The sequence below is a fragment of the Agelaius phoeniceus genome, chromosome 13 (assembly GCF_051311805.1).
Source record: "Agelaius phoeniceus isolate bAgePho1 chromosome 13, bAgePho1.hap1, whole genome shotgun sequence".
Classification (NCBI taxonomy): domain Eukaryota; kingdom Metazoa; phylum Chordata; class Aves; order Passeriformes; family Icteridae; genus Agelaius; species Agelaius phoeniceus.
The window spans coordinates 9,189,517-9,203,626 of record NC_135277.1 but is presented as its reverse complement, the minus strand read 5'-3'; the positions used below and the strand labels follow the sequence as shown (position 1 = coordinate 9,203,626).

Sequence of the window (14,110 nt, the reverse complement as noted above, 5' to 3'; positions counted from 1 at the left end):
TTAGCAAATGCCATATCAAGATATTTTAATACAATAATACAAAAATAAATTCAGGGAAAGGAATATTAAATGCTTGTTGCAGTCCAGTTGTTAAATTTGTATTTTTAAGTAGCATCTGTATCCTTCTGGTATGCAAGTTTCACCACGCATGCCAAATGGTCTCACTGATATTACCTTACCACTTGCACCTACTTAAACTTGTTTTTATGACCTACTTATAACACCACTTAACTGTATTTGTTCTTGGAGTGTTCCATGGGAGTTGCTTGCATGCTGAATCTGATCCAAAGCACCAAGGTTTTCTTTAAAATGAACTTCCAATGCATTTAAGCTATCAGCAGTTTTACTTTTACTGTACTAATCATGGCACAAGTTGCAGCATATCCCACATACAATAATTAAATATTTGGTTACTTGTAAAATAATCTCAGCTGTTGTGCACAGAATCATACTGACAGGAGTCCAAAGACCAAAAATTACAGTTGTTGTGATGAAAATAAATGCCTTTAAGTGAGCAACTGTTTTGTGCAGGTGGATGACCCTGCTCTTTGCTGGAGGTACTCTGTAGTAGGGCTGGTAAAGGGTGTGCTGCCATGGGCTTATGGGCACATTACCCTAAACATCCCCTACTATGGCAGGGAACTTTGGCATTTCAAACTCTTTTCTAATGTGTAAGAATTACTAATAGCTGTCAAAACTGGACTGTGTATTGGTCCATGTTGCTGTTCCAGAAGCACTTTGGCACATTGCTTCTGAGTCTCTGTATCAAGCTATTATAAGCAAGGTACCAATTTTTAAACCTCAGAAACACTGTATAAATTGCTATTTTCCAAACTACTCAGTACCCAGGCATGATTGTTTACACTGAAGTAATAAACATGCATTGGCTCATCTATTGTGCCATAAACCCAAATGGAAGCATGGCTTTTTAATGCATATATATATATATATATATTTAATGAGTGCAATTTAGGACTCAGACACGCAAACGAATTAGTACAGTCTAATGAATGTGAATTGTGTTGTAATAGCCATGGCCATGCACTTAGTTCATTACAAATTCATGGGTTTAATATTTATTGTGGAAACTTCAGCTAATAAATTGCATCCTCATTAGAAGGAGTGAAAAGCAGCCCTTCAGTGCAGTCAGGCTTGGCAGTTGACATGTGTCAGCCACTGGCTTTTGTGTCTTTATTCTTTCCTTTGGCATTCCATACATTGATACCCTGGGAAGTTTAATATATCTCCATATTGACCTGCTTCTTTCTAAGATGGTCACTTCTGCAAAAGTGAAGTCTTCTGTGTTCTCAGAATATAAAACTCTTTCCATCAGTCAATAACTCAAACTGAACCTGAGGAGAGGAGCAGGGAGAGAAGGACACAGTGTTTTTAAGTGGTTTTCTTCTGTGCTTACTATCTTGATCAACACAAAGGTATTTGTTAGTTTTTGTCTGTAAAATACTTTCAAAAACATGATACCTACTATGAAGTCAAACATGAGCATTTTCACAGCTACTTTAATGACATACACACAGTATTTCAATAGATTGAATATTAACTTGGGAAAGAAAATTGAAATTATCCATGACTAACTTAAGACTGAATTTATTAACAAACCAGTTGAACTCATTAAACATAATAAACACATAGTATTTCAGATAAACTATTTTTTTGTGGTTGGAATAGCTCTGCACTATCTGGGACAAGTACCATGTAGGGATATGGTGATCCAAGCAAATTTCTACCAGCAGCTTAGATACAATCCCTGAAACACAATAATACTTCTCAGTAATGATTCTCAAATATTTGGTTATAAGAAAAAAAGCAAGTTAGGCACATAATCTGGCAAAGTGCTTTTATAAAACAGTCATATGATTGTATGAAATGGACATAGATGGATTCATCCAGCAGTAACAATGTAATAGATGTTACTCAGATGGTTTTGCACATCGTATAGCAGAATATGTTGTTTGAATTTTGTGTGTCCATTTAATTGATTGACTTACAAAAAAGTTTTAGCCAAAAAAAAGTTATGCATTTTACTTCAAGCTGACCCTTCCTGAACAAGCATTGATGTATTTGTGTTGATGGTGCATTCAGGATGTGAATCTGTTGGTGGCTGATGAGAGTTGTGTCTCTGCAGGTCGTGTGTATGCTGTGCTGTCCAAAAGGGAAGGCAGAGTGCTGCAGGAGGAGATGAAGGAGGGCACGGATGTGTTTATTATTAAGGCAGTCCTGCCAGTAGCAGAAAGCTTTGGCTTTGCTGATGAAATCAGGAAGAGAACCAGTGGCCTGGCCAGTCCACAGCTGGTGTTCAGCCACTGGGAGGTAAAAATATCTATTCATTCCATCTGTTTTGGTGATCTATTTCCTGTAGATGTGGCAGACTGGAATAATAAGCAGAAAAGGTTAAGTTTTGGTCAAGGCATTTGATTAATTCCTTTTTGAAATGAGGAGAAAAGCCTTATATGATTTCTTTTTGTAGATATGCTGTTCAGAAATGTATTTATATTTTGTTTAGATGGTATTTTTATTTCAATAGCCAGTAAGTCTTTCATAAATGAAACTGTTTCTTTATAGATGTGTTTTCCTGTATTTATGTGCCCTTTTTCATGAGTTCTCTGGTAAACTTGTTTGGGGAGTGGGAAAAAAACCAAAACCACAAAACAGCCCCAACCTACCACTAACAGAAAATAAATGTATCAGCACATCTAATGCACATGAAAGTTAACCTGTTAAGGTCTAGCAGGCACCTTCCATATTCCAAGCCAACATAAATTTTCACGCTTAAAAGACAAATAGAATAGATTTCATTCTTTCAAAATTAAATATGTTGATTGTAAGTAGTAGTGCCCTCAAAATCATTCCTTTTGGTCATCCCTGTCACTTAAAGAAATAAAGAGGTGAATGTGAAGGTGTAAATCAAGTGGGAAAACTGGTGAGGAGTGTCATCAGCTGAAAGTGCAGTGTAGTTTATTTCTATGATATGGAGAGTAGATATTCAGGAGGAAAAATAAAAGGCTGTAAATCAGAGCTTCTGGTTCAAGACAAACATACCTGCATTGTCAGGCTCCTCAGAAGATTCTACTGAAAAAGCTAAAAATGGCTTCAAGGGCAAAAGTCAGTGGGTATAAACTTTTCACCTTAAATTTTTAAAATAACTTCAAAGTCTAGGTTTTTTCTGGGCTTGGTTGGGGTTGTTTGTTTGTTGGTTTTGGTCAAGCCTTCCTTTATTTGGTGTTAGAAAACAATAGAATCTTTCGTAAATGGATGAAAAAAATCTTTTTTTGTTTGATCCTTTATTTTGTCACCTGAAATGTCAAGTCTCTGAGTACAACCAACTGTAGATTTTGAGGTCAGTGACACTCAGTTACCAGCTATGGGCTGCTTACCAATGTTTCTCTGAAGTATGTGCTGCTTTTTCACATGGTGTGGATTCTTCATCCACAGCTAAGTTGTCCCCCTATCTGTAAAATACTCCTCTGACTGTATTTCTTTGTTAGTAACTGTGGTAACTGTGTCAGAAATTTGATGTGGATGATAATGGAAAACTGCAAACTGGCCACGTGCTAGCAAAAGAGTTGGGAAGAGTACTTGAAACAGTTCACTTGGAAAAGCACATTAATTCTTGCTTGGCAGTGGTGCCTTAGTGGTGTTAGTAAATGCAGGCACCAAGGACTTGGCTCTTCTCCTTTATATTCACTTATTTAGTCTCCTCTTGTAACTAAGTCCACCTTCACATAGAACCACAAAAGGAAAAACAGCTGCACAGAATGCAGAAAGGAAAAAAAAAGACCCTTCACACATGGTGTACACACAACAAAATAGATAATCTGCATCTTTTAAGTATAGAGGTTTTGGTTAGAGCCAGTACAGATCAGGTACCTCAAACCAGTGAGTGTTGGCTGTACTGTGTACAGTAATCTTGGCAGTTCTGCATGGTCTCCTCTGAAGTGCAGCTGGTGAGGTTTTGTGGCTTTAGTGGTCTTTTGTGTGAACCTCTGACATCAGTGCCCTGGAGGAATATCAGCCAGTAGGACTCAGTTCCATCTAACCATTGTTCTGTGCCAGTTCCTTTAGGATTTGTAGCTCCTGTGCTCCAGCACTGAGCAAAAACATGAACCCTGTGGCTCTCAGGCCTCCCCTTCTATCCCCAAGCCTTGGTGGGTGCATTCACTCTCAGAGGTTATGAATTTCACATTAAAAAATATTCACACATGATTATAGATATTCATAGGACAGAGGGATTTGAACAACTGGCAACATACTCTAAAACTGACCTCTGAGAGAGATTATAATTGCATCTAGTATGTTAAATGCATTGGTAGTAGGAAAATTACTGTGTAAGCAGTCACCTTGCCACCTGGGGAATCTGTCAGTGGGGGAGGATTGGGCTTTTTTTCTCCATGAAAGCCATGCTCACATATTTTTGTGATAAAATAAGCCTTTTACTAAGCTACTGGTAATGTTATCTCTGTGCAGGGATGGCAGAAGGAGTGCATGTTACTCTCACACCATCAAGACAATTTCTAAATAAATACAATTTGCAAAATCTCTAGTGTTAGCATGACAGAGAAGCCATGAGAAACTATTTGTATCTCAGCTCCTGCTTCTTCCTCTCTTTGAATTCTGCACCAAGTTGCATCAGGTGTTGGGCATGACTTTGACATTATTACTTTACTGATGAATTATGGTATGTGTATCTGCATGACAAACTCCAGCATTTTATTTGAATCCCTACTATTTAATGCATCATTGTGTAAGATAAGATGATGTGAACTTTGTGTACTCTTAAGCTGGTTTTTCCTTAGTGTTAAAACTGTGTTACTGAGAGTGTGGCTGCTGCTTTAATTGCACACTCTCCAAACCCTTCCATGGCATTCTGAATGAACTCTGTGCTGCTGCTGTTTCTCAGTGTGCTCAGCTCATTAGCTGAGTACCTGGGACATGTATTTGTCACACAAATTCCTTCTAGTGTGTTGTTAACCGTGTTTTACACAAAGGGGAATGGACAGTTTGCTCTTCCAAACACTTTGTCCCATGGAAATCACATGCATAGAGTATGTTTAAAGAACTGAGGTTTGAGCTCACTCTTTTACTGTATTTCCTTACCATGATTTGTAGACTCTGAATACAGGAAAGTCCGTGATAGAGCCTACATTTAAATAAAGCCATTTTGGTCTCTGTAGAAATGATATTGCCCTTTTTTTAAAAAAATCAGTTAATGAATGGATTTTGTGTAGTTGGGATTGCTCCAGCCCCAAGGGATGGAGCAATACATATATCGAGGTCTGTCTTGTCAGATACTCCTTTTTTATTAATTTCTTCTGGCATGCTTATACAATTTATTCCTGCCTGTAAAGGACAGCATCAAGGAACCATTAATGGGAGCTTTCAGTTTAGTCCCAGCTTAAAAAAACTGATGTTTAAAGTTAGGCAAATGTTAGGTGAGTTGGGTTTACTTGGCAGTACTTTCTTTGATTTCAGTATAAACTTTGGTATTTAATTGTTAGTTTAAAATATTTAACTTTAGGATAATTATGAACTAGTTGTATTTTTTTAAACTTTGGATTAATAATAACCTTCAGTTAATAAGTATGTTTTTGTTTAAGCCTGTTACTTTTGTTCTCAATTCTTTGCAGTTAAATCTTTTACTCAGTCATGAAATTTTATCTTAATCATAGGGTTTTGAACAAGAAGGTATTTGTGATTACAGAATCCTTAGAATAATGGAATTCTCATCCCATTTGGGAAATCTTTGTTAAAAGCAAAAAGAAATGCATGTGGCTCTATTCAGATGCAGATGGAATTTTCAGCAAGAATTGTCAAAGACATCTACTAGTTGTAAAGTTGTGAAATGTATAGTATTCCTGTTAAATCACATCTTTTCAATTGCATGAAGATAAACTATTAAACATACTTTGCTTCTTGAGGGGGCATGAGTGAGCTGTAAACACATTTAATCAGAATTCTTTGTCATTGTCCCTTCTAAGTAGAATAGTGCCTAGAACGTGCCTCAGGGCTCTGGAGAAAGGTAAGACAAGGGCTGTGTGTAATAATTGCTAGGAATATGAGACTTCTGAATGTGGAAGTTTTATATTCTGAATTTTAATTCATGCCTTTCAAATTGTAAGTCATTTTACAGCTCCGAAGATGGGGCTTAATATAGAAGTTACTGGATGAGATTGTTAGGCTTGTGTTAAACAGGAAGCAGGGTGAGGTAATGAGAGAGAATCTATTCTAGGCTTGAACTGTAATTTTACATACATTATTGCACCAGTGACAGTTTGAGCACATAAATGAATTCGAGGAGTAACCTGGAACCTTTCAAATACAAGAAGCTCATTGTTTTGGCAGGAACATCTGAAGCTAATTGAAACAGTAAATAAGAGTGGTAGGGGTGTGGCTTTAATTCTCTTTCTCAATACATGTTTCTTAAGTAATAGGAAAAAATGCAGCAGTAGAGCCACACATCTCCTTTTTTTATTTCCAGTTACCAAATTCCCATTAACAGCTCCTGGCTGAAGTCAAGAGTAAAGTTTAGCTGTCACTGTTTGAGACACAAACAAGGATGATGCTCTTGAGCCAAAATAAACTTGTATGAGTTTATTTTATAGCTTACTGTGTAAATGTTCATTATAACAATATTTCTTGGAAGGGGAGTTCTTGTATCTAACCAGGCATTTTCAGGCCTTGGCAGTCCCCATTATATTGGGAGTGGAAGCTCTGAATTATGGGATAGTTTTGGATACTTCTTTTATTTGCAGGGTATCCACACAGCCAGTACACTCATGTAAGGTATTCTCTGTTCTGGAAGCACAGTGCCAGTACCCAAGTGGCCTTGAATTTGTTTGTGCTCAGTGCAGAACCACTTGTGCAGCATTACCCAAAATATTACTTATGGTTTCCTTGAAAAACAGTAGGTAACTGTTCACATACACCTCTGTATTCTTTGTTTCTCAGGGCTCCTTCAGACATGTCAGACATGCGTATCAGCTGTACCTTTCTCAGTTGCATAGTCTGTGTCTATTTCATTGTCATTGCTAGGTGATGGACACCACTTGAACTGTAAATGCTCCTGAAATACCTTTCTGCCATCAAATTTTCAAAGGTAGAAAGGATTCTGATCCACTGGAGCCCATATCATCTTTGAAATTTTGCATAATATTATTTTGACTTTTGTTTTCGAAGACAAGAAATAACTTCTGGCATAATGTTTTTCCTGGCTTGCTGATGGCTGCTGTGCCCAGTCACACTGAATTTAGTGCTTCTTGGGTTTTCTTACTGAGCAGTTCACAAAGGCCATAATGTTGCTTGGACTTAAAATCTCCATCAGACAGTGTAAGATTGCTCTTTCTATTCATGGCCAGCTAAGGCATTTTCCACATTGATGCTATTTGGCTAAAAATAAATTTTCTGTCTTCATCAGACAGTAAGGACCAGTAGGGGAAATGCTACCAGGAGCATGGCTGTGTTCCCAAATCTGCCTGACCTTTTGGATGAACTAGGCAGATCCTTCTGTTTGCTTCTGGTGCTTCTCTCAACCTTGTTTTGCTTAATTAGGCTGCCTTAGGCAGAAACTGTTTCTTACCATCATTTTGTGAAATACACTAGACAATGGGACCAGCATCACTATTGGAGCCATCTGGGTGACACTGAAATGCAAATAATAAATCATCCTCAAATTAAGCCTTAAAATTCCAAGTCCTCTTGAATTGCAAGTGGTCTGCTCTAACTCATGTCTTACTGAAAAGCTTGATTAGCTTATATAATCATTTGCAGGATTAGTGCACACTCTATCATTTATCAGTATTGACATAGTATGCTCACAGTATTTCTATTTCTATTGATTATTATTACAGGTATTCAGATTATGTCTCTCATAGAGATACAAGCATTTATAGCTTGAATAATTAATGTGTTGTTGTTAAGCTAAAAGAGAGTGACATCTGTTTTGCCTGTGCTACTCTGCATGCTCTTACTAAACAAATCTTAGGAGACTTCATTGTTTGGGTGTGTTGGTTTGAATAGTTGTTACATTTAATGAAACATCTTGCTTTAGAATGGTTTCTTCTTCTAAAGAGTACTCTTTGCTTACAATATTTCAAGTAATCTATTCACCTCTTTTGAAATACCTAATCCCAGCTGACTACACTATAAATAGTTTTATTTATACCTGGAGTGAGTGATGGGACACACTTCATGTATTTGACTGGGTTTTATTTTTCTTTAAAGCATAATGGAATTCTACAGGTGTGCTTATAGTCATACTTTAAACAAATTATATCACTCAAGACTTCTAGAAAATAAATTAGTGGAGATTCATTTAAAATGTTCCTTAATTTCAATGCTCCTTTAATAGGAACATTTCCATCACTTAGGCATTGTGTTTGCAATAACAGATTTAAGAACTGTATCAGCTGCTGTGCATTGATTCATTTTCCTGTGTTGCATTTTATAAGGGCTCATTTAGGGAAAATGCTTGTTTTCTAATAGAATAAATGCTGGTCCAGTGATCCACTGCACAGATGTTGATTTATAGTTCACTTTTAAAAATAAATGTCAGAATAGCCTTGCAGATGTGTAGAAATACTTGGTTGTGTTAAGGAGGAAGGATTTTATTGTGTACACTTGGAGTAGTTGTGTATTTGCTGGGCTGTTTGCACTTAAGGCTGATGTTGTCCCTGTCAGACAATTCTGATGTTGAGTAATAAATAAGCACAGGCCACTGGCTAGTTCATGCTGTTAAAAAGAAAAATTCCCAAGTCCTAGAAAAATTCCTGGAGAAAAGGTGTGCTGAATTTTCCAGTTATCAAGTCATGCACAGTATGGTGGTATTTGTAAATGTACTTTATCATAATGCTAACAATACCATAATGTCATTGGTTTTACTGATTCTTATTCCCAATGTTAGTGCCTCTTGACATCTTCTGTCTGTTAAACTTGGGACATAAGGTTTGGCTGTGATCATTTTCTTTTCCTCCCTGCTCAGTGGTTCCCAGACACACAATACACTGGCAGAGAGAGAGGCAGACCTCTGATAGAAGGTTGACTGAATTGCTTCAGTCCCTTAAAGATTTTTCATCTGTGCAAGGCATAGTATTTTGAATGTCCAGTTCTCTTTTGATTGAAGGTTTTGTTGAGGAATGTAGCTTTTTGTAAAAGTGTTGTCAAGATGCTGTCACATTTCTGATTTTAAGGGGAGTCAGGCTATATGTTTTAGTTTTGTACTGAAAAAGTAGTATATGGAAACATTTAAATACTTTTAAATTAAAAGTGGCATGCAACATAGAATAAATAATGTTTCTGGATGTCTGTTCTGCTTTGAGCCTGTGGATTTTTCAGGATCCAAAGTAAATGACCTCTGTGAAATTACTATACCATATTCCAGAAGGAATGGTCCATTTAGAATCTAATTCGTCACTGAGGGCTTCATCCAGACAAAAACTCAATTCCTGTTACAAATTCCAGAACCATCCCTGTGTGGTTCCCATGAATACAAACAATAGCTCAGGACCTAAAAAGCTTCTTAGCTCTGATTCCAGGAAACCCAGACCCACCATTCTGACAGTTCCCATTGTAAGGAAATTGATGACAACGCTTTGGGACTGTTCTCCTTTTGCATGCTTGCACTGTATTAACAGAGATGGGGAATGATGGATTCCACCTGCTGTGAACATTTGCCTTGATGCATTAATGTGATATGAATAAAGAGGAACAGTCTGGTTTGTGCTTTGCCTTCACTCACAAAATCAGAACTTTCAAAAAAGAAAAACTTCCTACTTTTTTGTTTGAGTCACTGTGTCAGTAACACCCCTGTGTGTCATAAAAGGATTAGAGTGACTTCTTAAAGATGATGGCCTAGGTTCCTCTTTCCCATTGCTTACCACGGCATGGTAACACATCTGCTGATTATTTCATCTTTTATAGTGTATTTGCACCATTTAGGTAGGTGTAGTCCTCTAACAGAAATTTTCTGATGCCACCAGATCTTGCTCTGGGAGCAGTGTGTAGTGGCTGAATTATTTAGACGGGTTGATAAGCCAAGCTACTCCTGAGGTAGTTCTTTGAAACCTAATTAACCTCTTTACTGCTCTGCATCATGTAGCAGTACAAGGTTCACTCAGGATTCTGTAACCCTGGGCTGAAATAGCTTTACCCTTGCTGGCTAATAAATACTGAATAGTACATTTAAACCTGCTGTTATGCTGACTTCCCTTAGATCTGTTGAAGCATAAAGAATTCTTGTCAGTGGAAGAAATATCCAGTGCAAAACTTCAGTAGGGCAAGTCTTTCATTATTGAAAGAGCCAGTCTGTCAAACCTGGGGATTTTCTTAAACATCCATCACTACGGTATCTAAATATTTACGGGTAGATTAGATCTGTAAGTTCAATTTTGTATACTTTTGGATTCCTCTGTTACATTCATTCTTCAAGATCTGCTGTCTCACTGCTTCTCTCTGGGCATAATTTCTGGGTGTTTCATTTCTTGCCAGTTAAATCATCAAAGGGCATAGTAACAGTCTTTAACTTACCAGTTTGTAGCTGTAGGCCCCCCCTCTGTAGTACAGTCTGAACCAATCCATTGAGCATCAATCACCTTTTCTTCTTCATGTGTTCTTAGACTTGGAAATTTTTGTTTGTTCAGTTCTTTAGGCAGATCATGAAAGGGGACATCCCTTGTAGCTTTACATCATTAAGATGTTCAGGAGGAGCACAAGTCAGCATGCAATCTCCACTGCCCTTTCTCTGTATTTTTAGTGCATAAAGTAATGGTGAAACTTTCAAACTCTTAGAGAGGGGGGACCATTCTTTTTTTATAGATGTAAGCTGTCAAGGAATTACCTCTAAGTTTGTATGCATTGGTTAGAAGGCCCTGTGCAAGACATCAGAGTGGGTATGACTCAAGCAGATTCTTCTGTGCTTAGACAGTCCTTACGTTTATGGTGAAAAATAAACACAGAAAAATTTGGAAAGCTGAGTTTCAGACTGTTTATTTCTGAGCTCTGCTTGCTTTTGGTTTTCAGCCAGACAACCCTGTGCATAGTCATTTCCCATGTAAATAATTGAGATTGGCTGTCACTTTCAGCACGAGTAATACCCACTTAATTTAGTCTGTGCGTGTGCTTAACTGTGGCAAACTAGAACTGTTTCTGTTGGTTTAGCTTTACATCCCATTTTTGCAAGACTGAACCTACAGTATTGCTTAGGACAAATTAGGCTGCCACAGTCATTCTCCTAACTCCCCATAAAGTGTAATTGGTGTGGTTGTGTTGGGAGTTATTTAACATGAGGTATTAAATTAGGACTTCACAATTGTCGATGTTTCTGGGGAAAATCATCCATCTTCAGTCATCATTTTTTAATTCCTCTTCTTGTTTGTTTGTGTAACCTGAGCTTTAGGTTATTTTGCTTAGGTTGAAGTACCATATGGCAATTGAAAGGATTTGTCAGAAGAAAAAGTTTGCAATGGTAGAAAAGGCTTAGAGCATTAAGCTAAAATTGGTAACGTAGGAAAATTTGTTCTCTCCTTGTCAGTTATTAGTGCTAGTGCTAATATTTCAGAAATTATTATAGAGTAATGTGCTCAGTTGTTACAACTATTGTGATTCTTGCAGTAACTAATACTTGTCTGGACTGCTTTTTCCATGAGGATTTTGTTTAAGAAATTACTACATTATTACCTTTGGGTTTTTTTAGAAAAATATATTACCTGTAACTGCCTCTTGTGAGGAAATCTACAACCAAGAAAACTTAGTATTTTTGAAATCTGCAGTAGAACCTGTGTAACACTATATGGTCAATTCCATCCCTTCCAAATGTTCATATTTACAGGGTTCTCTGTAATACCCTCTATGGTAGTCCCACAAGTGTGGGGTATAGAGGATGAGCTGGAAATAAAGGCATGTCCAGTTATTGTCTGATCATGTTAGATCTAAAATCTGTTTTAGAGAAGGGCTACAAAGCTGTAAGAACAACTCTGCTAAATATGTTAGAGCCAGAAACGGTGATTTTTAAACCATCTGTCCAACTTGGGCTTGGGATTGGAAAACATAGGGCACAGAAATGAGCAGAAATCTTCAGCTCTGATAAATTCTAATACAATTGTTGTGTGTTAATATTCTAAATAAGGAGCTCTCTTTTGTTTGTTTGCTTCTGTAGATCATTGCGAGTGACCCGTTCTGGGTGCCCACGACTGAGGAGGAATATTTGCACTTTGGGGAGAAGGCAGACTCGGAGAACCAGGCCCGCAAGTACATGAATGCAGTGAGAAAGAGAAAGGGGCTCTATGTGGAAGAGAAAATCGTGGAGCATGCTGAGAAGCAAAGAACTCTGAGCAGAAATAAGTAGCTGTGTCTGCCTCCTTTCTCTCCTGACACAGCTAAGTGTGGGTGGAGTGTTTTATATGCAGCAGATGCAAAATTTCAGCTGGACTTTGTTCTTTGATACCATTTTTCTTACATGCTTTGTCTGTGGCTTATGTTTTAATAAACTTAAGCCTTTCCAAGTTTTGTACAGAGAAAATAGTCTATTTATTGAAATAAAATAGAAGTGTATTCACTGCAATTGGTCTCAATTTTTAAAATTTAATGCCCTGTTGAACATCATGTCACAAGGATTAGGAACACCCAATTCAATTTGTTTCTTTCTGATTTGTCACATGTAGTTGCAGTAAGAGCTGGTTAGCTAGCTTCTTGCAAATAAACCATGCACTGAATTTAGCTCTTTAATGGTTTTGACTGTTTTTTAAATTAATTTCTGTAATGTATTTGTTTCTTACCCATACTTTCATAGTTACCTGTATGTAAGTAGATGTAAGCCTATTAGGAGTTTCTAAACTATTTGTTTTACTCCATTCCTCATGTGAGCAGTTATTTAAAGCAGTAATATATCTTTATATCTTACATCTTTTAATATATCTTTATCTCTTACATCTTTTAATATATCTTTAAATCAGAGGGCAGAAATAGCATATGTGGAATACAGCACTGTGAAAAGCTGAGCAAGATTTGTCTTGTTTCCCATCCTTAGAACACACCTTTTTAAAAATTTCAGCTTCCACAGACTAGGTGAGGGGAGTGAGTATCTCCAGTAAAAATGAGAAACTGGACATCAATTTTCTCCCCATACTTTTTGCAGGAAGTAAATTACTTTGTACTTTAAAACTCTGGAAGTAAAACACCACTCTTGATTAGAGAGGGCTTCCTCAAAAATATCTGTCTGAAACGTTTTTTCATATTTAAACGTAGTGCCAGACAAGTGCCATTTACAGATGGGACTAGAAGCTTTCAGGTCTGCTTAAAGCCTCCCACAGTGTGACTTGGCAGCAGAACTCGAATTGGGAGCTCAAGTGACTTTTCTCCTGGCCCTGATCACATCAACCTAAATTCTTCAGGGAAGGTATCTGAGAGTTTTGCTTCTTCTATTAGGTTTTCTCCTTTCTAACTTCAGTTTGGTTCAGAATGCTGTGTAAATTTTTCTGTGCTTCTTGCTAGCTTCCTTCTGGAAGCAGAAACAGAAGAGCACGTGGAGGAGAGAATGTGAATGAGCTGGACAATTTTGTCAGCACCATTTTTTTAAATGCATAATTTGAGTTCTCACATGGCTTCTGATTCATTTCAGTTCTTGTTCATACCAGACTGCCTGTGAAAACCCAAGAGTTGAAACTAGGCAAGAGAGTGTAGTTTTTTTTGTTGCATCACGTATAGGAGAGGGACAGTCATGAAAGCAGGGATGAGGGCGTTTTAGTACCTGTTGTAATGTTGGCACATTGTCCTTTGGTATTCATAAAGTGTTTTGAAATTGGTCCTTGGTGTAGAACCTCTTATTTTAAACCATACGTAGGTGGGTTGGGGTAGTGATAAAAAGTATGGATTTTTCATATTGTGTTATTCTTCACCGGTTTTTCTACTCAAATGTGCAGTATCTGTGATGTGTTGCTTCAGTACAGCCCTGAGAGGGAAAACACTTCCAGTGCTAACATGCCTTGTCTGTGTAGGCTTTGCTGATCTTCCTGGTGTTGAGACAAATGGTTTACATGCAAGATAAAATATTTACATGTAAATACCAATTTGATTTAGCAGCGTGTCTGAAGTTTGGGCTCTTATC

The 14,110-nt window shown here is 37.4% G+C and overlaps 1 protein-coding gene across 1 annotated transcript in view; it reads left to right on the top strand.

Moving 5' to 3' along the window:
- EFL1 (elongation factor like GTPase 1) overlaps nt 1-12,723 on the top strand; it is a 63,312-nt gene extending 50,589 nt beyond the window's left edge. The window contains exons 19-20 of the mRNA XM_054642246.2: nt 2,144-2,328; nt 12,164-12,723. Of these exons, the coding sequence (XP_054498221.1) occupies nt 2,144-2,328; nt 12,164-12,352 (374 nt within the window). The 3' untranslated portion in view covers nt 12,353-12,723. The remainder of the gene's footprint in view (nt 1-2,143; nt 2,329-12,163) is intronic.
- Nucleotides 12,724-14,110: the final 1,387 nt, after the last annotated feature.